The sequence below is a fragment of the Ciconia boyciana genome, chromosome 7 (assembly GCF_034638445.1).
Source record: "Ciconia boyciana chromosome 7, ASM3463844v1, whole genome shotgun sequence".
In the NCBI taxonomy this organism is placed as follows: Eukaryota; Metazoa; Chordata; class Aves; order Ciconiiformes; family Ciconiidae; genus Ciconia; species Ciconia boyciana.
The window spans coordinates 17,617,497-17,642,974 of record NC_132940.1 but is presented as its reverse complement, the minus strand read 5'-3'; the positions used below and the strand labels follow the sequence as shown (position 1 = coordinate 17,642,974).

Sequence of the window (25,478 nt, the reverse complement as noted above, 5' to 3'; positions counted from 1 at the left end):
TTTATCTTTGAAAATACATATCTGTTACTGACAAGCTCTGAAAACCACCGCTCCAAGCCTGTCAGTAAAACCAAATGTTAAATGGAAAATATTTGCCAGGATTTAAAATTAGACCTACACATTACTTACAGATGTTTCAATGAAAAACACTTGAAACTCAACCACATAGAGTAATAAACCCCACAATGGTGTATTTTTTTTATACTTCAAGTTAATTTTTATTATATAAGTAGCCATACGAAGAAGCCATTGCATACTGCTTAAATTAAATGTGGAGGAATGAAATCAGCAGTATCCCTTTACAGCATATGGTCCAGCAAATCAAATTACAAAGCTTTCCACATCTCATTAACTGCAATGAGTACAGTGAGATTTCTAATAAGTCACTTCTTTTTCATGTGAGAGGTGAGCAGTGACTTATTGTAAGTATTCTCACAGGATGACCCTTGTGCTGAAATTAAGAACTAATCTAAAATGGGAAAGGTCATTTGGTCAAGTCTGATCATAACATTTCCTCGTTATTGTTTTAGTTGGCATTGAAGCACATGCTTTCCTGGTGCACCAGCTGAAAAATGCCTTTGATAATTTCACTGACAGCGAGTAACCCACACACTGCCATTTAATGAGTTTGGGCAGGATTAGCTGACAATAAAGAATACAGTATAAATGTTTTTATAGAATGAATTTTTCAGCAGGAAAATTTCATACAGGCGTACTTAACTAATTTATTTGCATTTACCACTGAGATGTCAGTCCAGGTACCGCCCTGGTGAAAACTCCTTGTCCCCATTTAGACAGCAGCCTCCTGAATCTCAGCCTCCCCTTGGAGGGAACCTGCTCCCTGCTCACGGCCCACCTGTAGCCGTGGCTTCGGTTGCAGAGGGCACGCCAAGGAGAGAACCACATTCAAACACTCACTTCTTCCTCTGCACAGAAAATCAAATCATTGTACAATTGCTCATCATGTGGCTTTGCTTTATGTGGATTCCTGATTTAGTGGCAGATCTGGTCCAGGAACTGAAGCATTCCTGGCTCCCCGTCCCAGGCTCAAATCTCTAACCTGAACCCAATCTCCCTTCCGCCATCAGCCTGAAATTGTTTGCTATAGGATATGTTGACCATAAAAATACAGCACAGTGCACAATGAGAGAAACATCTCAAGACAGTGGAAAAGAGAAAGCTCAGCCAGGCCAGCTGAAACACTTGGGAGGAAAATCAACAGGCTGTTTTTAGCAATTACAAAGTTGTTGGCTGATCTGATGTAGCTGGGCAGGAAATTCCATAGTTTTTGGAAACCATTGACAAAAATGTTCTGGCACTTGTATTCTCTATTTTGTACTTCAAGAAGAGTTAATGCACTGTGCCCAAGAAGTTCAGCCTGCAAAGGACAATGGGAAAAAGCTTTTCAAATAAATATGGAGATGCATCATCTTCCATGGTAGAAGAAAAACACTGCGACTTACTCAAAACCTCCTGACGCACCACTCCAATGACTGGGCAGTAGCGGGAACATGATCATTCCCGCCAGGACATTTCACTTGGTTATTAACCTTGTGGAAAATTCTGGAGGACTGTAAACCAATCCTCAAAGGATGGATTTCTTATTTGGTCTAAAAACACTGCCTTACTTTTGTGCAGCCACTACTGAGAAGTCTGAAACCAAGCTACTGTTCAGATTCATTTAATTCCCCCTTAATGTTCATTAAATACTAAGTTGTTATTTTAGGGCACCTCAAGATGAATTGCTAGAGCTAATTTTTGGAAAAAGCAGTGTTTGAGTGTAAAACCCTGCGTGCAGAGGATGTTCACGTAATTTCCTTTGAGCTATTTTAAGCATCTAGCATCGAACTTGTTCAGAAACCCTGAGGTCCTCAGGCCCATGAGTGGGGACCGGTGGGCACCTGCGCCCACCCCAGGCCCCGGGAAGAGGGGGACACGGGCTCAGAGCACCTCCATCAGATGGCAGGCAGCCATGGGCTTGCCTTGAGCTGACGCTAAGCCCAGGATCAGCGGCAGCGAGGAGGAGAACAGGAGAGGGAGGATGGGTACCATGAGGCTGTCCAGTTCCACCACCCCATGGCTGCACCTGCAGGACACCAGCTCCACTGTCAGCTTGTGCTTCCCATGTCCCCTCTGCAACAGCCAAGGCTGCTCTCACCCTGCTTTCCAAAACATTGGGTGGGTTGGGTGGTGTTTTTTTTAAGTTGCATCTGAAAATTCAGGGGGTGGGGAAACCTTAAAAACATGAGTTGGAGCAGTGACACTCAGACTGCAGAATGCCTGAAACAACAATTTTTTTTGGCAAACATGGACAACTCTCACATATCTCACTAGAATTAACTTTTGACCTCCAGACCTCAGAGAGTCGGAGTTTCAAAAAATGCAGCTTTGCACGATGTGCACTGAATTACTGCGGTTCTCATGTGCATACAATTGGGTAATTATGTATGCAAAAGTTTAAATGAATTAAGGCCAGAATAGACAACGTACTTTAAAACAACCTGAGTTGTTTTGCTGCAGTGAGTTAAGCTGAACGCAACAAAGAATTTACTAAATGAAAGCTCAGCCTCTTCCTTTGTGCAATGGTCACATTGTCCAGAGTAAAGTCCTTTGATACCCCCAGTTATACGCCACTGTCTTGGCATCTGCTGAAGATCTGCTGCAGAAGGAGGACAGCGTATGATGGCACAGTTGCAGGGCCTTCAGTGAAAAAGGATCTCATTTAAGAAGTCATTTGCACCTCTCCACTGAATTCATCTGATGCTCTTGACTGCGCCTAGATACTACATTTATCTAACTACATATTGACATTCTGGGCATATGGGAAAAAACTGGAAAAAGCCAAAGTGATGATACGCTTGAACACAGCACCCTGCAGCTGTTCTGGAGGGATTAATTGTCAAAACATGGGGAGCCTTTAGTGAACTTTTAGCTCCTACTCCAAGAACTTGGCCAGGATGGTCTGCATGAAGGTTCAGGGCATACGGCGTGGACGCGAGGTCACCCTCCCAGGCTCATCAGAGCCACGACTGAGCAAAGCTATCGCTTTCCAAGCACCAAATGTAGGCAATTGCTATTAGCATTTCCATGCATGTTTTACTTTAAATAGTTGCTGGTTGCTCATCCTTCCCGTAGCTGAAAATTACCTACATACCTAAACGCATACACTTGTTATGTGCCTGCATATATTTATTTTAAAATAGCTTATGCATATATAACACCGAGACACAAAAGTTCTCCGATGCTTGTTCCTGGAGGGGTAATAACACAGAAATATTTAAGATGATTCAACAGTGGACGGCTCGGCAGATGTCTCCAGCATGGTGCAAGACATTAACGTCTGCTGACTCATCATCGCAGTTAATTCCTGCCTGGCTCATGTTCCCGTCATCTCAGCAGCAATTTAGTACTTGGTAAATTTTCTCTCATCAGGAGTAAATGTTATCACAGACTTGTGATTATGTGCTATTTGAAACTGGTAGAGCTAAAGCCATGTGTGATAATAAAAGGTAATTGTTTACCTTTGAAGTTGATATCTACGGCCTTCGCTGCGCTCTGCAGGAAATTGGGCCAGTCCACAACTGCTCGGGCGGCCAGGCTGTGTCTGACACCCCTCGCCAGGGCGTGAAAATGAGGTGGGTGCACGTGCAGAAGTTGAAATAAGCTAGCGGCACTTTTATTGACTTGTTTTCCCCTACCGAGTGAAGCTGAACACAATAAAAAATTCAGTAAGGAAAAAGTTCCCCTTCTATTTAATGTAATGACATTGCTGGCTAGTGTGGAGTAATCGGATTTTCTGCTGGTGGAAGGATGAGCGATGCAATACCATCTATGCACCCATAAGCATACCTGAGCATAAATGCAAGTGTCACAGTCATGATGGAAGGTACAGGCGTGTGTCTGCGTGGGGGTGCCCGGTGGCTCAAGCCCAGCCCGAAGGCAGCAGCTCTGCCGTCTTCGCAAGGTCCTGCCACACTTTGTCTGCAAGCGGTCCCCGAACACCTGAGGCTGCGGTTTTCTATGCGTACAGCCACCATGTCGCGGGACGCAGCACAGCCATCATCACCTCCACGTCTGGGACAGGTCACCCCAGCATCCCCGCAGCCGATGCGTGCCAGCTGATGGACACCCTGCAGGAGACAGCGTTTTGGGTGCTCCAAAGGCAATTTTTCCTTCAGCAGGCAGAAGCTGGGCTGCAGTTTCACACTGACTTTAGGAAGCGGAGCCATCAGTGCCCAAACCTGGCTCTCCAGTGACCGGCCTGGCCGCAGGCAGCCGCAAGCTCCAGCTACCACGAATTCCCTGATCTAAGAAATAGGGAAAGGCGTAAATCAGAAATACCAGTTGAAGGGATTTAGTGTTTGTAACATATGCTATTAACATGCTGTTAGCTTTCACAACTCATTTTCAGCGGATTATAACTATTCCTAACAGAAATGGCCAGGGAGATGAGAGGTCTCAACATTTTTTCCTGCTTTTTTTTATTCCCCCTTATCCTCCCAAACAATCCACATTGGAATTCATAAATAAAGACATATGCACATTTGGAGCATGTTCAGATCAATTATCCCACATCTTTTTTTTTGGAGCTGGGAAGAAGGTATATTGCCTAAATGCTAATGCCTATGGATCTTTAATATTAATGTGATGCTCAAGAGATAATTACTTCTCATGAACCGGAATGAGTCTGGCCAAAAAGGTTGAACACATCCAAAATTCAGCTGATTTCAGAGCAGCTAATTCTGGTTGAGGTTTTTTTCTCCCCCGCTGGACACACTGCCAGATGTAATAGAAATAAGCCCCACTGAAACTGGCTGAGGATACGTATCATATTCTGATTGGTAACAGATTTGCAGATTATTGGAGGGGGGAGGAGAATTTACTAAAAACCAAAAGTCAGTTAAAATACCATTACGGTTCAGGCATAACCCCCCGTGAAATAAGAGTCTTTCCCAAGGAGGATCCTCAGATGGAAACATACCTCCTGCCCTGGCAGAGGATCCCAGAAGGAAGTGAGAGGAAACCATTTACTGTAACCCTGCCCATGGCTGAACACGAGAAAACTCTGGCGCCAATGGGACTTCTGGAAAAAGAAGAAAAGATTAGGTTTGGATTGAACTAAAACCTAGGAGCAGCAGACCTGTGGTGGTACGCTTTGCGAGTAACCTATAGGGAACAGCAAGGTTCAAAGCCAGAGCGAATAAAACCTGCCTCTATCACTTTACAGAGGGAGAAGCATCTCAGTCTCTTGTATCAAGGCACGGGAAGAGGATAGCCCTCGCGTGCCTGCCCTGCAAAGCAACGCTGAGCCCAGCTGCCACGAGCACGGCGGGTTAATTCCTGCAGCCTGGCAAACGTCTCCTCGCGTGGGACTGCCTTCCAGAAAGCTGCCCAAAACAGGGCTGGGAAGCGGGGAAAGGAGCTCCCGGGCGGCCCAGCTCTGCCCTGGCTCCTCAGTCCTGCTGCGGATGAGTCATGTACGGAGCCGGAAAGGAAATAAATGCAAACATATGGCAGACAAAATGGTTTTCACAGAAAAGAAAACATTGGGCTGGAGCTGCCGTAGGTGTGCAGCACGGAGTTGGTCCCATGTGGGACGGGCACCTCTCAGCACACGGCTTTGCGCAGCCGTCTGCCATGGCATGGGGAGTTACGAACATTTCCTGACTTGCTAAAGCTGTTTGCCAAGGTCAGGCTAAATACCTCCCTCATTTCTTCATAGCTGGGTTTAAAATGTTGAATTTACATGGTCCTGTTTGACATGAGAAAGGCTGGAAGAGGGAAAAAGGGGCAGCAGGGCAAAGGAAAAAGACAGCAACCCTGGATACAAGAGGAGTGGAGGGAGGCAAGAGGAAAAATCTAGCTGGAAAGAACACATCTGTCTACTTCTAGTATTAAATGCAAATATACACTTAAACATACAGGTTACAAATTCAAATCTGGAAACATCATATACTTATCCCATGCCACTTTTATTTCACTTCCTCATACAAGGACTGTTTAATGGGTTTTAATTGCACTATCATATTCTCACCTTTCCATAGCACCTCCCTGCAAAGGAAGGTGGTAGCTGAGAGATTAACTGTGGTGTAGCAGATCCCAGCTGCAGGACCTCCGTTTCCTTTGCTTTGGAAGAAGGCTTTCAGCCAGGCCTGGTCTTGCTTCTCCTCAAGAAGTACCCCTGCAGCTGCTTTTGCTGAACTTTCTGCCCTGATGGGAGTGTAAAAGCACCCATAGAACATCCCCATAATTTTTATTTTGGTGGTCTGACAGCATCTTCCCAACAAATTAAAGGGAAAAGACAACTTCTTTCTTGTTTTCAAGAAAAGCTCTCAAAATTTGATGGGACAATGGACAAAAAGAATTTACTCTCCTGGCAGACTTTCTCTACTCCCCCCCCCCCCGGAATGATGTGACTTTTTACAAACCATGCTGGTACTGCAGCTTCCTAAAAAGTTGTAATGGTTTTTCTCTAAGCATGGTCAACGTAATGATTTTTACCAGACTCCTCTAGCAACACAGTCTGGACCTTGCTATCTGTTCTTGGGCCTTATTCCTTTTACCATCTGGGAAGACCTTTCCATTAATAAAGAAGATGCTCTGTTTTAATAACAGTGTGTCTCCAAAGTCAAAGAAAATACTCATAATTAAAGACACTCACAGAGCAGGGCCATGACTTTTTAAATGCCCGAGTGATAAAATATTTCAACCCATTAATATTAGCACTTCAAAATTGAGAGGAATTCAGTAGTTATTCCCACAAATACTTTTTATATGTATAGCATGGATCTCAGTTTTTTATTTTATGACGAATACGCACATACATTTCAGGTGTAAAGGTGTAAGAGAACAGCCAGCCACGGCATGTTTTGTTAGCATGAGGCAAGGTGCTCTGCTCAGCTTTTGCGTAACAATTCAGCCATGATTTTAAGTATTCAATTCTACTTGTATGACTTCTTAAAATTCCCTGCAATATAATTATACTGATGGGAATGCAGAAAGATAATTGCTTTTAGAGAAAAGTTTCTCTTTTGTTTCACATTCATCTGGCTTCCATAAATAGAACAGGAGACCTTGAACAGCAGCAATATGCACCCATGTGTCTCTAGCTATTTATTTACAAAGCTAGACCTTGACAAATATAATTTGTTCAATAAAATTAAAAAGGATGCACAATAATTCATTTAGACAAAAAGGCTTGAAAAGGAACGTCACTGGGAGCGTGCCTCATCACTGGAAGTGATCAGCTGATTCCTGAAGAACTGGCAGGTGCTCTCCTTTCAGAAAGCAGCAGTGAGGTAGTACTTAGGAGAGGAAAAAAGTGAGCTAGGAATCAGAGCAATTCTTTATTCAGGCAATAACTATACAAATTAGATCCATGAAAGCCAGAGAATGACTGTGCCTTGAACCCTGTCTGTGTGCATAGAACAATGGAGAAATTAATAATTAAATCTATTACATATGCTCATAACTCAGCACAAAAGATACTTCACTAGCTCAAACAATTCTGCATTTTCATTTGAATAAAGCTTTCACACATTTTTTCTCATTATATATGTATTATATTTTAAATTTAACAGCTTATTTTGTTGCCTTTATGTCTTGAATTAATAAGGCCACACTTTAATGCACTAACGTTGAATAGCATTAGCATGCTTTACAGTCATTACTTGGGGGGAAAAAAAATCCCTAGTTTCCCAGTGGTGAAATCAATTTGCCCATAACTTCCTGTCTCACATAACCTCTGCTAGCATAGCTTGAAACTTTGTGCTGCTTTTCTTACCAAAAGACTTGTTTATACGTTCTGGCTATAGACGGGGCAGGATCTGAAGGTAACGCTGTTCTGTTAAGTTTGCACGAACAGTTCAAGAACAGACCAAAATCTTTTCAGCCAGTTAAAGCAATTAGCAGGCCAGATACACTGACCTAATGCTATTTCCCTTGCAAGAAATAATTTAGCCTCAGAATTACAGATGGCTCAGTGAGTTCTGACCCAGAATTATTTTCCTTTGGCCAGGCGGGGGGACGCAGACACCCGCGGAGCTGGCAGGGGTGCAGAGGAGGGCAGGGGCTGGAGGACCAGCCGACTTCACCCCTTCCCAGCTGGGAAGAAGGATCGGCTGCAGCATCCGAACACTGAGGGCGGAGGGAAGACGAGTTGGGGGAGAAAAACCACTGAGAGACTTCAGATGTAAAAATTACCGAGAGTTCCTCCCAAGTCCTGCTTCCTAGACGGAGGCTGAGTTCAGGCCCTCGCAGCCTGCAGCCCACGCAGGCCCTCCGAAGGCTGCCAAGTCAAATAATGCTAATTGCATTACAGATTGCGAGCAGAATTCGCTGTTCTTTTCAACTAAACCGAAGACTTTCCATTTCCATTTTGTTTGGGGAATTTAAGTGGCGTGCATACTCCTACTGCCAGCCGGGATATGGGGTTAGGAAAGGGGTGGCAATTGCTCACGCAGAGACCAAAAGCAGATCTGTAAACTTGAGAAACCAGAGAGGGTAACTGAAGGAGCACGCTAGAGACTGTCAGCTGTGGAAATAGCTGTCTTGGCAGAGGCTGGCTGGCTGCCCCTCACACACATCGGGCAGTGCAGCCTGATGGGGGTGGCTGGACCCCGGCCCAGCGTGGGGAGTGGGGACACTGCTGTGGCTTGGCCAAAGCAGGTGCCTGCAAGCCTCCCGCTCCCTGACATGGGGCACCCACACCCATGCTCCCCGGCCCCCCATGGGAGGCACTGGTGGGGTCAGCCAGCGGGGGACACTGAGCCACGGCACGGCCCTCACCCACCCCCCAAAAATGAGACCCCGGGGCAAGCAGTGCCAAGGCTGCTCCCCGAGTGCCAGTGGGGGAAACAGCCCATCTCCAGGGGCACAACCAAGGCAGTGGTGCTTCCTGCGGCAGCACGCAGAGGAGTGATTTTCAGCTGTAGTTAGCGTCAGGGCACAAAATGCCCCCCGCTCCCCAATACATTTTTGGGAAAATTTTAGAAGGTTTAAAAACTTTGGTAGGAAAAACAGATGCCCATATTTCACTTAAAAACTTCACATCATCCTATTACTTCCTCAGAATTCTATAATACAGAAATGCATGCATGTGTCCTGTCTCTTTTTGCTTAGTTGCACGTCACATTCAAAATCTCCATCACTACCCAGTCTTGAAGTACTTTGCAATTACTAGGATGGCTCACGTTATCTGGCAGCTCCAAGGAGAAATGAACTCCAATTTTTGGAGTGAACAGAAATTCTGACAAACCCTCCCATCATTCATTTAATACGGGAAGACTCTAGTCCTCTTGAAAACCTCTTCAGGATTGCTAACCTCACTCCATCAGCTGCAATGTAATGTACATTTCGCACTGCAGCATCCCTTTCATTGGTGTTTCAGCTGAACAGAGATGTTGTACTGTCGTGCTTATTTAAGCAGAAGGGTTATCGCTGTTCCTTCACACAATACTATATAGCTCAAAGGTGCAATAAGAAGCCAAGAAATATGCCAAAAAGGTTTGGGAAAATAAACAATGTCAATTTGCTCCTTTAAGTATCATCATGACAAATTTACCGGGCGGCTGGTGAGATAAAATGCAGCACTTTAAATACCTAAACTAATCAATAGAGAGAACCGAGTGTGCAATCCATTTTCTGAGAAGGGCAACCTTTTAAGGTTAATTCTTCATTCATATAAATACAATGCAAGGGTCATTATTTAACTTGAAGCAGCCCTCCATTATATTATAACAATTAAGCTCCATTTAGCACTAAACTCAGCCCCAAAAAGCCACCTGACTTAAAACAAGGGCTACGCCCGGAAAGAAAAAATAGCGCCCGTGTTTACCCCGGAGGGACCTCCCTGCGGTCCCTCGCTGCGAGCACGCCGCACGCCCCGCGCCGCCGAGAGCCGCCCGCTGCCGGCGCCGGGAGCTGCCAGCCGGCGGCCGCCGGGCCCACCCGCCTCCGAGCGGCCCCGCGGCGGGGCCCGGCGGGGCGGAGCGGGGCGGGGCGGGGCGGGGCGGGGCGGGGCGGGCGGCGGTGCCGCTCCTCGGGCACCATCTAGTGACGGCCGGGCGGCTCCGCAGCCGCCTCGCACCCGGCCGCCGCGCCCCGCCCCGCCGTTGCTGACCCGGGGCGGGTATTCCAGCCCCCCCGGGGTTTCGTGCAGTTTTTGCGGTGCGGAAGCCTGTACAGGAAACGCCAGGGTTAAGGTGAGGCTTTTCCTTTCCTTGACGCTTCGGCGCGCTGCCAGAAGTGAGGGGTGACTGGTAGTGAGGCAGGGGCACCGGGCATGGCGTAAGGGCAATGAGCCTGTCCCTGCCGAGCTCTCCCGGTTCCTGAGCTTGCAGCCCCGTAGCTGCCTGCCGCGAGTTGTTCAGAGCCCGATGAAGACTGAACTTAGCAGCTTATGGTTTATCTGTCCCCAGGTTCAGCTCTGAACGCCGTCAGGTTAAAGACCAGGCCCTTTGGCAATAGTAGGAGTGATAAAAAGCACAAATGATCTTTCTGATTACCAGTCATGTCACTGTAACTGTACAATTGCCGCCTCCTATAAAGGGGAGGGGGACAGGCGAGCAGCCTGCACACAAACACAGGCGTCCAAGCAGCAGCTTGGCACGGGCAGAGGTCCTGTCGCTGCCCCTGGACTTGGGCGGCCGCATGTAGGTCCCTCTTTGCAGAGCGGGGTCTTGGTGAAGAGCGGGTGAGGACAGGGCCTAGTGTCGCTCAGGCACCGCGTCCCTGGGGCTCTCCGGCAGCACAGGACTTCAGTTATTTGTTGGCCAGAGCACTCTGGATGTTGGTGCCAACATACAAAATTTCCTGTACGCCCTTGGGGAAGCCACTGGATCTTGCCATGCCTCAATTTTCCCCTTTATAAAACAGAGCTAAGTACTTTTTTTAACGGTATAATAGCACTGTAAAAATCCAGTGCTGTTTCCATTATCCTCATCTCTGTATATCCCTCCTTTTCTAACACATTATCTGATTTCTGTTCCCTGATGGGCTCAACTGCTACTCCATCACCCTTCAAATATTGCTTAGGGAAAAAACCAAAGTGTCTGTGATTAAACAAACAAAGAAGCTTTTTGCAAACCTTTCCCTGGAACATTCTCCGCTGTGTCCTAAGTGACACTGGGGAGCGCTGGCATCACCATCTGCTGAGGTCCAGCACCCAAATGGGGACAAATACAAACCACGCGCACCGTCCTGGGACAGACAGAGCTCTCGCAGCCGCTGGCCCGCCACACCGTTGGTATTCATGCACATGCAACTTCAGAAGAAGGAAAAAGATTAGCAGCACTTCTGGTCAAAGCAAAGGAGATAGCACAAGTTTAAAACTGCTTTCCTGCAGGCACACAGGAAATCTGCAGTGAGATGGAGGGTATGACCAGAGACGTGTGACCATGGCTCACGCTGGGAGCTGCAAGGGACCACCCCTTCACCAGTGGTGGAAGGGTACACACGCACGCTTCCGAGATACAAATATGGAGTGAGGTTAATGCCTTTCCTCGGCATAACCTATCAGCAATGCATTTGCAATTGGCCTAAAAGGTGAATTAAAGGTGAACTCCCTCTCATATTTGCATTGGATTTCTTTGCTTTTGACTTTGTTTCTCATAAGCAAAGCATTACTTAAATCTAGTGAACTGAACTTTAAAAAGAAAATAAATTCTTGTATCTATTTATTAAAAAAACCCCACAAACCAGGTCTTTTGCCTTCTGTAAGAGTCACCTCTGGAACATGCAGCCACGGAGGGTCTGTCCCCTGTGTGTGCTGAGCACTGGCGGCGGCCAGCAGCAGTTCCAGGCAAGAACTGATTTCATTGGTTTTCTGAAGGTAAGCGCATTAGCACAGATCCCTGCCTGAGAAGACCGAGAAGTCAGAGCAAACGCAGGAGACATGCGACATCTCCGACAAGGAGGCCAAAGGAGGCAGCAGAGCCGTGGGATGCTGCTGGGCCGGCGGGGAGGGGATTGCTTGGAAGCAGGGGCAACGGCAGCATGCTCCTGGTGAGCACCACAGATGTCACGTGCCTTGGACAGAAAGATCCTTGTATCCCCATAAAAATGGAAAAGCTTATCTGGGAGGGGGGCGGGGCAAAGAAATGTAGAAACACCTGGGTTCAAACAGAGTTTTATGAGGAAAGTTGGAGTGCACTCAGCCTGTAAAACAGCCTAACAGTAGTGGCCGGCCACTGCATGATGCACTGCCTGGGCAAAGGTATCTCATGGTGGTGTATAATCAGGGTATGCTACAAGTTTTACGAGAGGGATACCACTGTCAACAGGTGATTGAATAGCTTTGCACATAAGGAGCAAATGACAGACCTTGCCAGGGATCAGCAAGGGGAAAGACAGAGACGGCCATTTACCTTGACACGTTTCTTCCACACAAGCCAAACTAATTGCACATGTCAAAAGGAAAAGGCAACGCATGGCTTTCGTCCACTCCCAATAACGATCAGATAAGGCTCTTCCTATCTTCTCCAGCAGCCCTTCCTCCAGCATAACATGCAGAGGAGGAAGAAAATACAGCTTTGCAGGTCAGGTAATGGCCTAATTAAAGCAGAATTCCAACTCCAACGCTGCGGCCCTGCCCTTTTAAAGCACAGTGCTGGGTCAGGCTGTCAGTTGCGGTTTAGTGCACTGGTGCTGTTAGCACACCCTTAGTAATATGCTGTTTGGCTTAACGTGGGTCATTTGACATGCAGGTTTCTAAATAATTGCAGCAAGTGCAGACGCATGTTAATTTTAAAGCAGTTACTGCCCTGCGAAGGGCCCCTACCCCCAGCCCCTCTGGAGATGGGGAGAGCTTTCAGAGGCCATGAGAGCAAGTCTCCCCTTCAAAAACCAAACTGCAGAGCGGATGATCAGGGACAGGGAGGATGCTGCAACGGCCTTTGCATCAATGGTTGGGCAGAGTTTAAATCTGTTGCTTGCCCAGAGCCCCAGAAAGCATGTGGCAGTCCTGCAGGCATGGAAAGCCCTGGGGGCATCGCTCTCTAAAGCAGGTGTGATGCTACAGCCCTCAGCTTGCACAGGCACATATTTATGGCCCAACAGTATTTCTTTAGAATGTAGGGAAAGGTAATATTCCTTTTGACAGCGTTACTGCATGGCAAGGGCACAAGTGCTCTTGGGCACGTTTTTAGTTAAACGTAGGCCTGAACATATAGCAAAAAATTAAAGGGTTTTTTTGGCATGATCTCAGTCCAATGTCCTTGTGCTTTCACTTTGTATGACTAGTCCTTGCTGGGGCAGGGGAAGATGCTTGCTTTCTTTTTCAAAATGAAGCAAAAATAACCTGTCTTTACCCTGTTAAGTAAAGATTGGTAGAGTTTGGGCAAGAGGGATGTTGGTCTGGGAACACAAGTGGGAAGGTTCTATACAATAGATGTTTTCTACATCTCCCCAATTCTTCCCACTGGCTGCATACTTCACGACAAGACTATCTGAAGCATTCACTAGAGAGGACTCTGAAACACCACTGTTTTCACTGGCTACGGATGTCTAAAAGGATGAGATCACCTTCTCTGATCTTTTTCTCCTTGGTTTTTAAAGTGGTCAATATAGCGGACTAACAAAGGTAATCATGGCATTTATTTTCTCCAATCACACCAAACCTCAGAAGCAAGAATCAGACTTAGGGGGAGAAAAGCAAGCGCAATTGCTGCAGTCTCATCCCCTAACACTGCCAGCACAAACAGCTGTTCCTGTTCTGACCCTTTTCCAAATGAGTCAAAGGAGTCGGTTCCAACTTTCAGAAAGTTGTTGTATGTTGCTTTATTTCCCACTTCAGGGGCTAGGATTCATTTTGGAGTCTCAAAGAACAACATCTTGCACCCTGATATGGCTTCAGCCAACAACAGCAAGTTCGAGGGATTCATAACTCATGACCAGCACTGCAAATACAGCACTCCCCAGACACCCGCACCTGCTCTTTGGCCCTTCCCAGTGCCTGAAACGTGACAGGAAAGTACAAAAATTAAATTCCATATTAAGACATAAATTATTATTTTATTATATTACAATGCTAGAGGTTAGTACATATTAATTGGGAGCATTAGTTGTGCCAAGGTAGAAAGTTATATGAGAAGAAGATTAGCGAAGAGACAGGAGGAACCCTTGCAGGGCTCAGGAGGTCTCAGCTGAATTCCTGGCTCCTCCACAACGTTCTTGCGCAGCTGTAGGCAATTCACCTCTGCCAACACCCCTGCTATATTTGCAGGCTCCACACTCCTAGTTTAGGAGTGCAATGAAAAGCCCAATCTTGCTGTTACCTCAGCATGAATCGATACCAAAACACCTCAGCAGGCATACCCACCAGGTCAAGGCCCCGTTCCTCAAAATTGTTCCTGTTTGCTATACCTGACGGCTGGCAGCAACGTTCTCGCTGCCGGCAGAAATGGGAATCCAGCTGGGCCATTCCCTGCCCTGCATGGGGCATCCCTGCCGAAGCGCCAGCAGGCCCACGCCGTAGCTGGGCGAGGGGAGAGCCTGCACACAGGCAGCAGGAAGGATTGGAAGAAGCAGTTTCTCGGGACAGATAAATCGCACCTGTGTTTCAGTGCCTTACCTCTGATACAGGATAACAGTACCAGATTTTCTAACAAAAACATCGCAAAGGATAAGAGGACTCTATTCAATACTATCTGGTAACAATCAGATATGATGGCAGCCACATGCCAACACTGCTTACCAACACAGGCTTCCTTTTGATCTGCAGCACTACTGGTTTATGTGCCAATAAAAATATTTATGTGCAATAATACTAACACAGCTCTTACACCAAGTTATCTACAAAGAACAAGCATCTATATTGCTTCCAAGTAGGAAAAGAAAGCTCTTACCTGATGGAGAGACTTTTCTCTACTGGATAGATGATGATGACGACAGATGCCCAGAGATGGCTAGAAAGATGAGAAGTGCAAGATGCAGGAATTCACCTCCTCTATCCATGTTAGTCTACTTGCTTTGCATGTGCAGTGTGAAACATCTGTCTCTGATGAGTAACTGTGGGGAAGTTGCTTAAACTTCTCAGTTATGCTCTGTGTCATCTGACAGACTGAAAAATCATCATTCCTAAAACCGGACACCAATATTCCACAATTAACCTCCCTTCTGCCTTTCAATAGGCAAGTCTCTGCTCAGAGATGGGCAAATCTGGCCCAGATTTGCCCATCACCTGCATATTCTTCACAGAAATTGAGGACATGAACAAATGTTGCTAATAAATCTTATTATCTGATGCATTTATAGACAGCTGATGTATTAGCAGTTGAAGCCTAGAATCCGATCTGCAGAACCCTAAGAAACACTCCTAATCCGCAGGGACATTCAGAGACTGGAATCCTATAGGTTTTGAAGTGATGTGGGTGAGTTTTTGCCCCAGCGTTGGGCAGGCGGAGAGTTTGGCTTTGCTTTTCATCTATGTTGCTTAAACATAGTTTCTCAAAAGTCTTTTAAGATTTTGCTCCTGTCCTGTTTTTTATGGCAGTGACATCAAATGAAAAACAGCTATTTATTCCTTGAGGGTTCCCCTTCCCCCTGCCTGATTTGGGCAGAACAGCAGTATGGGGTTTTTTGATTTATATGGAAAAAGGAAACCACCCTGGGCAAAAAGTCTACAGTCAGCAGAAGCAGCACTTTGTCTTCAAAGACTTAGACACAAGACTCCCAAATGATTAATGTTCCTAACTCACATTTTTCTTGCAGATGTGATTACAGAAGAGAATATGAAGAGGAAACAATTTTAAAAAAAAATTTTTAGAAATGTATTTTCATAACAAGAAGCAACAGAAAACAATTTTCTGGGTGGTTTTAAAAGAATAAAGCCAACAATTACGAACTCGGATGCCAAACTGTGGATGGATGTTAATACCTTGGCACCAAAACTAGATATTTTGCTTTCCTAGAAAGTTATTGAAACTTGCTCAACCAGAAAAAAACAACCCATGACAATTTATTAGATAACTACATATTAACATAAATACCTAAATTGAGGCTCCACATTTGAAAAAACGACAAATACTGTGATCACAACACTCAGTTTGCATTGCTTTTAGCTATGGAATATCACAGACTCCAAGAAATTTTAGAATATCCCGTATGGCCACGATACCCAGGTCCCCATTTCCTAGTCTTCTGCAGTATCTTTGGAACTAGGCAGTAAGACTTCCAGTTATCAATCATTATTTGAATTTGGATAAACAAAATGAGATTGGCATGGAGGAGAGTCTACCAACAGAGCATACAGAGAAAAGCACATTCTTTTGGATTTGAACACATCTTTTTCATGCATATGAGAAAACACAAGAAAAAGAATGTGTTTAAACCAACATGCATAAGCAGAACATAAAATGATGAAATACGTTTGAACAACCACCTCAATGTCTGTGATAAACCAGCACATCAGGGTTTCTCCCTCCTCCCTCAGTCACATGGTACATGATTGTTTTGGAAAACACCGCTGTTAAAGGAGCAATAAGCTTTAATATCAGGATCTTTCATTGCAGAAAGCTCTTTTAAATTTGTTTCTTAGATACCAGAACCAAGTAAAACCCAAACTGGACTGCTCAACAGATGCTGAGAGGCCATTTCAGATACACAAAGAAACTGGGTTTTGAAAGCGCGTTCGAGGGTCTGCCTGGGCACGCTTTGCTCCCTGTGACTACTGACAAGGTTTTCAAACTTCCAAAGCTGTCTTTGACTTTTTGGCTTTGTAATTCACTCTCCATTTATCTCATGATCAAGTGATGAGAACTATGACTATATACGTGTAGACACACATGCACACATATCTATGTAAGAGGACATTCCTGGTCAGGTGAGTTGGGGAGGAGGGGTATGGAACCAAAGTTACACATGAGCCACCTACAAAACTTTTGTTAATAAAACCTGTTGATTGCAGCCTGATTCTCATCTTGTCAGGCACTTGTCCTGCACAAAGATTTTTTAAAAAAAACAAACCAAAAAACCCACAAGTTAAATATCCTTGCTGGATTAAGTGACTGTCAGATACATCGGGGGAATGTATCTGAACTGTTGTATGCACAGTCACTAGTGTGCACAAGCTAATTCAGCACAATACGCGAGTACTACCTCCGACACACAGGACAGGGACCTCTATTGCCACCAGACTCTCAAAGGTGATTCTGAGTAAACACCACGTTTGATAAACTCCATACTGGAGCGTGATCTCATGTCCTACAACAATACCTGCAAGATAAGACTTGTCCTTTGGAAGGCTTGTGAAGGAATGAAACCTTTTATGCTATCTCAGAGAGCCAGCTGAGAAAAGGAAGAGGCTGAACACAGATGTCATACACTCTTCACACATTTTTCCATCCACTTGGGGGGGGGAAAAAAAAAGGGCAGTGACAAAGAATGTTTGCTGGGGTGGGGTGGGGGGTTTGCTCTCTTTTGCTCTGTTTTTAAGGGAAAAAATAATCTCCATTTGTCTTAAGAAAAAGAAAACAAAACCTTTGTTGAAAAGTTTTGTGGAAAAACGACATTTACGGCAGTTTTTGCTAAAAGTAAACCTCAGGTTTCCAACCATCTCTCCAAAGTAGCCTTTAGTATTAACAGATGTCTGGTTGGAATCTGCCTAAGCCAGTGAACTCATTCTGAATGGACACCAAAAAAAGTGCACAATTTTTGCTCCACATAATCTGAGCATAAGATGCTTTCTCCCAGACTTCACGGATTTTTGACTTCTATCATGCAATTACTATTTTATCTCCAAGAAGCAAGGATCTCAAATGCAGAGCAGACAAGCCTCTCAGTCAATGTAATCTGCTTTTCCAGATCTATAGCTTAGCTATAAGTAGTACTGGAGAAAAGTGCTGGAAGTAGGTATTTGGTCTGGGGTTATAAAGAGGAGAGGTTTCATTTGGCAATGTACAGGCCTTCCTTATAATAGCAGCAGCCTCGATGACTGCAACTTTGAATTCATTAATTCAGTCAAGGGAAGGCACTGAAGATCCAAAGCAGATAATTAGGCCAAAGATAGCCATCACAGCTGTTAACTTAAGGAATTACTGCAATCTCATATAGTGGTTTATATTTCTGCGTGCACTTTCCTCTGTATTCTTTACATACTGTCTTCACAGATGCATATATACCCTTTATTACTGTATGAACTGCTTTACGCAATGTTTGCCCTTATATTGGCTCATCGTTACACACTGCACTGAGGCAGTCTTGACAAAGCCAGCCTGTAACTGCACAAGTCTCTAGCAGTTAAACATTCCTTTTCCCCTTGCCAATTCTCCAAGTCACGCAACGTTTTAAAAGTTATTAAATTCTAAATAAAGGAGATTAAGGATGCCAAATTCTATTCTGTGCTAAAAATGGCAATCAATATTTGTCAAGACACTAATGTCTTTAGGGCCAGAAGACTGTTATTCTCTAGACTCAGTTTTTTCTTTTTTTGGTAAAGAGACAGTTCATAATATTTTCCAGTAACTGCTGCATCAAACCCAGAGTTCTGGTTGAGTTAGAGCATTTAAATTATCATACCAAATTAGGTATGTTTCTCTCTCAAAATACAGCAGTGTTTGTCCTTATTAATACGGAATTTTTGTTTGAAATACAATGCTTTTTTAGTTGAAACCCACAGATGAGTTCATATCAATAGCAGGGTGAAACAACACATGCATGTTTACAGCAAGGTAGTGAACCATTTCTTAAAGCATCAGAGGAATGCAATACCTGTATACTTGAAATATAACCACCATTCCCATGAATCACCATTTTAATTTATTTTCCAAGATTTTTGTTTCTCAATGGGAAGATGGGTAGTTGTTCTTTGTGCAATTATTTTGACAGTCATGTTTATTATGAGAAGTTAATGTCTGTGTGCAGCAAATCTGAGAGTGAATTCAGGACCAGCCTTGTAAACGTGCAGAAAATGGGCAGAAAATGTTTATCACAGTATTTTCCATTTTTATGGGGATGTAGTTGGTTATTATGACAAGGTGAAAGGTCTCAAAGCCTTCATTTTTAGGCCACAGGTGTTCTTTGTAGAGGTTTTTTTTAATAAAGAGTATTATTAGTCCTTTAAATTAGCTCTTATTGAAAGTTACCACATCTGCGTTATGTGGTAATGAAGCCAGGGGGAGGTCATAGCAGGGGACTTGTGCTTGAAGAAAACATCTGGACATTGCTTTGACATTCGCTAGCAACTTCTTGTATTTTATTAAGAAGTAAGGAAATTATACTGAAATCAAATGCAAGATTCAAACAATAAATAAAATGAAAATACAGGACCTGAAAAAAAATCTAGCTTTGAACAAAAAAACCCCCTTTCCCTTCTTTCACTCCCCTCCCATGAATTCCAACTGATGAGATTAATTACCTGTGCAAATGGCAGCATCAGTTAAAAAAAAAAAGTTCAACCAGTATTTAACACATATCTGTACACTACAGTCATTCTGTCTTTCACAGGAGAAGCTACTGTCATTTTAAATAAAGCATTTTTTGTATTGTAACTTTTTTTGGCTGTTATTTTGTTTACTACATCATTTCAGAAAGAGGTGCAGTGACCTTAGGAAGTCCTGTACTTTTATATAGGCAATTTTTTCCTCCACTTCCCCCTGGCTGATATAAGCAGAGAGGCTTTGTTTCCTGTGCACAATTACACCTATCACTTCCACTGATGTAAGGAAGGAAAAGTCTACTTGCAACGAAAGCGGGATTTAAAAGCCATCAAAATCCTCAAGTGGAAGTTGCTGAGTAACTGCATGACAGTTCTTAATCATCAAGGCTGACAACTAAATATTTAGGAACTATCGCATTAAGAAGCTTGGCTGGGTCAGATGCCTGTTCAGCTCCATAGCGCATGCAGCTCAGAATGTTTATAGGGCAATGGTTACAGTACGCGTCAGAAATCCTAAACAGAGTAGGGTACCCATGCTCACTGTATTTTCTTGTTTTAAGTGCTTGCTTACAAATCCAAATGACATTTCTGTTCTACTCGAGTTCTTATAACATACTCATCACTGCAGTAACTGAGCATCTTCCAGCACCACAGTAATCGGTCAGGTCATTTGTTCCCTCAGGCAGGGAAGCACGTACGTATCAATGCACTGTTTTAATGCCAGGTTTCTATTCTTACAAATCTCCGTTTTAATATTAAGAACTTTTCATTGACACTTTCAGCACAGCGTATACCCTCTGCAAATTTATTGCATTTCTGTCCAGAAAGCCCAATGCAAATTCTAAAGGCCTATAAATATATTTGGTTATAGCTATACGAAATTATTACAGACGAGCTACATTCCAGCTCGCCCCTCCCCTCCAAAATCACAATAGCTGCAAATGAAGTTCACAATACTGCATAACAACATCTCCTAGAAAAAGAGCATTTAATGTGAATGTGACATGCAAATATTAAGACAGGACACCAGACTTCTTTTCTTTCCCCTTCCCACTGGGTGTTTTATTTTATAGCATTTGCTTTAGGTAATCAACTGAAACACTTCAACAACAGAAAGCTGGCAGCATAGTAAGGAAAAATGGAGATTATTTCTCAAACAGCTGTGACAAAATGGTTTCAAGTTGGAATAGTATTGCACAAACGAATCAATTTACGGAGGGTGAGTGGGAGCGAGCATCTTCAACATGGATTGTGAGGAAAAAAGGCACTATTTAGCTGTGTGTGTGTTTAAAAAGAAAAAAGTCATGAAGCACAATCCATGTTTTTCAAAATTACATTCAGTACTGCTTTAGAAATGCTCACAAACCTGTCTCTTTTTACAGAAGCTACAGAAAGCTGCTGATGTAAATATCAGACAGTACAAGTGTATGAACATTTATAATTATGCTCCAGAAAAGTCTCAGGAAGAGGGCTCTTTCTATAAATACTGCTGCAAAGGTTACATAGTTGCATAGGCTTACAGTAAAGGAAGCATCCATGCAACTAAGCAGCCTTACAGTTTCCGTAAGTTTAATCTCTAGTAGTCATAAAATACGCTCTAATTTTGAAGAGCTAAATTGGCAGTGCACTTGAATCAGGATTTTCCACCGACTGCTTGAGCAGCACAGTTCAGACAGCGTCATCCATATACCTTTTGTCATATACACGTTTAGCAACGCCAGGTAAGCTTAATGGAAAATTTAAACAGAATTATAACAGAAAATAACTGAATTTTCCCTGATATAAACCAGAACTTCTCTGAGACAATAAATAAGCAAATGTTTATTCCTGGAAAGTAAAAATAGCTAAGTATCTTCAGAAAAACTAAGTACCCAGAAAAGGCATTTCAAATGACCAGGATGGGCTGCTTCTTCCTCTCCCATACTGTATAGCTATAAATTTTCATGCCTGTTTGAAAATGAAGCCATGGTCAGCGTACCATTAATAGAGAGACTGCTTGAAAATCAACCCAGAGCAAGCAGGGATATGCACATAGGACATTCTGCACCCTAGCCTTGTGTCTGCTTATAGATGCACTAACAAAATATGAGTGAAATTCGTGTTGCACGGCTGCAGAATTATTATGGGAAGGAGCTAAAAACACTGTTGCTCTCCTGTCAACACTGCCCAGTGTATCACAAGTGCTCCAGGCATGCTGTGGTTATGGCTATGTAGCTACCAGCGCAGCTGGACCTACCGCCATTATGCTGACTTCAAGAGTTTCAACAGGGCTACAGTTTTGCACAAAGTCTGGGTGTTAATTCTGTACAAAAAGTACAGAACAGTGTAACAAAACCTACTCTCAACTAATATATAATAATATATAAGCATTTCACCACTTTTCAAATGAACTTAGCCCTGCAAAAAGCCAATCTCACTCCTGTGCAGAGACTACAGTGACTTCAGTTAAAAGATCCGTGTTCAGGAGGCTGCATAGTAAGTTTACTGATCATACAACCTGCAACAAAAATCCATGTATTGCTGCTTTTCACTATAAGTCATTAAGGGAAAATACACAAGATACATTCTGTTGATATACTGTAAAATATTTTGAATACCAACAATTTGGATTGTTTCCATTTCTGAATAGAAGATGAAAAGAGCAGGTTATTAAAAAATCTGTAAAGCTCCTTTTCCTAAACTGTCTTTTAGGAAATCCAAGTTTGATAGTTCTGAATTCAAAGGATTCTAAAAAGTTCACAGTTGACCTAACGGTTGCACTAGATATAAAAGTAGCCAGTCTTGATTCCTTCTGTGTTCCACAGACAATAACGTTTTCAGAGTATGTCTGGAATGAATACCTCTCCAATTGTAGCTAACATTTTTAAAAAATATTCCTAAAATTCTTGTTTGTCTCAACCCTGTCTGTTAACAGCAAAGAACAGGAAGTGATATCTGATTAAATAAAATGTGTTTTCTTATATGAACTATGAAAAATATATTGCTCTTTTAGAAGTAAAAAAAATTGCATTGTTCTATTATTTGTGTTACTGGAGACTCATAATTAAGAAATTCTAAATCCTGGAAGGAAAAAAAAGAAACACAACTTTTAAAATTGCTTACAGAATAGAAGAGGTTTCTGTAGACCCTACCAAAATCAGTAGAAGGTTTGGCTATTTTTTTTCTTGTCAATACAGAAGCATTTGTCTACACACCTATTTCATTACTTAGATGAATATTTTATGTTTTCACTTAGTAAATTCTTCTGCTCTCTTAGAGGTGCTCTTCTGAAAATTCTGAAGGAGACTCAAGAAGGTAAACTGATCCGAATTATTCTGAAGGCAAATACCACAGTCAAAATAATATCCAACATAAAGCTATCACTGAGTGGATAATCTTTCCTGGGATTATAAATATGCATTTTATTTCAAAAAAGTTACTGCTTTGTTATGGAAATTTTTAGATCTCCATTAGCTACTTCTTGTGTATGACTCCTCAGTTCCTTTCTTTAGCTAGGAAACATGTCTTCATGCGTGAACTAACACATCCTCTTCCCAAACATGTTGGCATTATTAATGACGTCAATAGACAAGAACTAGAACAGGAAATCTTATGCATGGTTCATGCTATATAAATGGTAAGCTATCAGAAGGAACTTCCCTGATGATTTGGGAAGGACAAAGAGAGATCTATTTTTAAAATTCAAAGGGAAAAGTCCAAGAAAACAAAGAAAATGCAAGATGTCCTTAACAGTCTCTCATTATCCTCTCTGTAATTGGGCTGTTGCTTTTGGCTGCAGACATCCAGTTCACAGACCATTTTCCATTTCCTTTGTTTTCATTACAAGAACAAGCTGGTTAAAGAAACTCCACTTGGTAATTTTAAACTAAGCTTTCAGCATCATCCCTTAGGAATTTAAACCTTTACCACCATTCCTTACTTTGTCTCCTCAGTGCCTTCCCCCATTAAACCCTGTGAAAAGCACTTTAAGAAAAGGCAGGTGTAAGATGTGTAAATGCTCAGATCTTTAAGAAAATTCAATAGGAAACAAATTCTTGTAGTTCTCCACTGCCATTTGCTATAATGCAGTGGCCCCAAACATCTGCTCTCAAATTTCAATTTACTTCATCTACCAGGTGTTTCACATTGTTAATAATGGCAACTCACAAATTTACAATAGTCACATAAGGCAGTTACATAAATACAATTATGTCAACCAAGTTCACTGCATCTTTCTCAACCAGACTACACATGACATTTTTCTTCTTTTCCTCTTACCATAATAAAAGGATGAAGACTACATTTCTGTAAAGAGAATCCCTGGACAACATTCTGGTGTTGAAGTCAGAGAGGTCACTGAAGTGCATTTCAGCAATGTCCAACAGTTAACTCAACCAGGAAGCAGAGGTGATGTTTCGCACTTCACACGTAACAGAACTGGTGCAAAAAACCCACTTTAAACTAGTTACTTTAAACCTTTTGGTCCAAATACATAAAATAAGCAGTATTTACAGCATTTTACGCCTTTTGTAAATGCAATGCTTTAAAACACGTTATAAAGCACCTTAGTAAAAATATTCTACAGGTAAAAGTATCGAAGTAGTAGGAAAACCCTAACCATACCACAGCTCACTAATGGAGTCATAATATGGATTCACCAATACCTCAGTTTACAATTATTACAAAGAATCCATGGAGAAACTTAATACTGAATTGATGATTTTTATACCACTGTGTAAGGATCAACCAGAACTGCAGACAATACCAACTTTCTTTGTAGTTTTCCCAACCTCAGTCAGTGGTGGTGGGGATAAAAAACAAAACAAAAACCCCACTGCTCCGATTCTTTAACGTTTTACAAAATTAACATGGAAATGATGTTTTAATACTAATGATTAGTTGTAATTTTTTTAATAAAACCACATATATAAATATGGGCAATTTCAGCAGCAGCAGCATTTCTCAGCAGAACATGATTAACCATCCCAATTAATATCATGTGACATGATTCACAAAAACAAAGCACAGATGTCAACCAGTTATTAACACTACTCATATTGTATACAACCAAAATTTCCATGTTGAAAGCTGGGAAAAAGGATTTCCTCTTCACAGAAGTATAAATGAAAATAAATTGCTCTGAAAATTAAAAAGAGCATCAACAGAAACATTTTTTGTTTGTTTATATTTTCAACTAGAACTGCTGTGTATTAATTGCTCCAAAATAAAATGTAGATTTCTTCAGGTAAAGGATATTAACTCCCACAGAATGTATTAGTTAGATAAAAGAAATGAAGCCTTTGCTTCTGGATTACCAACTTAATTAGCCAGTATCCAACGCCCTGGAGGTGATCCACAGCCCACTTTTCTCAGATCTATAAGGAAACGTCTTGGAGGTCTACAAGCAATCTAGTTTCCATGGCTGAGGACTAAGATGATGATGTGACCAAAGATTTAGGTCCATAAATCTAACAGTATAGTGTTCTTAGTTTGATTTAGGGTAAATCTTTTCATAGAAAAAGTTTTGAGCCAGAATATACAATTCTCCATCTTTTTCCCGAACTGCATGTGCTCTGACAAACTGAAATTGCTCCAGTGCAAATTCATAGAACTCATTCTCCATTTTCCAGATTTCAGACTGTTGTAGCTTGGCAATAGTTTCTTTTGTGGGAAGTTTTTTCTCAGTTGTTTTCCTAAGATGAGACTTCTTTCCTAAATGCAAAATGAAAGCAAGAACTTCACTTTAAAGTTCACGTGATTAAAAAATGTTTACAGTCCTTTTACTTACAGAGTTTTATACTTTCAGCATGTTGATAAACTGCATTAGAAGTGACAGAATTTAATCCAGAATTTATTAACATAACATGCAGGGTTGGAAAATTAAAGTCTCTCTCACTAAATGTTAATGAATTTTGCACCAGTTCTTTCAATTCTTTCTCCTTATTCTAATAAACCCAGGGAAGGAACACTTCATTTATGGAACACGATTACTCTACGTAATGTACTTGGAGCAAGATTGGTCTTTCAAAATTAATTATTTAGATGTTAATCTGGCATCAAATGTTAAGAATTTTACAAACTGCAGAGAAAGAGACTTCTTTCATGAGACAAAGATGACCAAAATGAC

General features: G+C 42.6%; 2 protein-coding genes across 2 annotated transcripts in view; both read right to left on the bottom strand.

Moving 5' to 3' along the window:
• Positions 1–248: 248 nt before the first annotated feature.
• Positions 249–21,614, bottom strand: LOC140654116 (uncharacterized). Its single transcript, XM_072867132.1, has 5 exons — positions 21,609–21,614; positions 14,362–14,490; positions 9,836–10,177; positions 4,982–5,083; positions 249–4,307 (listed from the first exon to the last, which is right to left on the bottom strand). The coding sequence occupies exons 1-5, from the start codon at positions 21,612–21,614 to the stop codon at positions 3,774–3,776; spliced, it is 1,113 nt and encodes a 370-aa protein (XP_072723233.1). The 3' UTR covers positions 249–3,773.
• HS2ST1 (heparan sulfate 2-O-sulfotransferase 1) overlaps positions 19,297–25,478 on the bottom strand; it is an 85,384-nt gene continuing 79,202 nt past the window's right edge. Inside the window, exon 7 of the mRNA XM_072867422.1 lies at positions 19,297–25,063. Coding sequence (XP_072723523.1) covers positions 24,837–25,063 — 227 coding nt within the window. The 3' untranslated portion in view covers positions 19,297–24,836. The remainder of the gene's footprint in view (positions 25,064–25,478) is intronic.

Excerpts from the sequence above, each read along its gene's own strand:
- LOC140654116 (XM_072867132.1), bottom strand. Across the intron at positions 10,178-14,361 it reads ACGTTGCTGCCAGCCGTCAG|GCTTCCGCACCGCAAAAACT; the intron begins GTATAGCAAACA and ends TTTCCTGTACAG. Across the intron at positions 5,084-9,835 it reads CGCAGGGAGGTCCCTCCGGG|AAGTCCCATTGGCGCCAGAG; the intron begins GTAAACACGGGC and ends TTCTTTTTCCAG.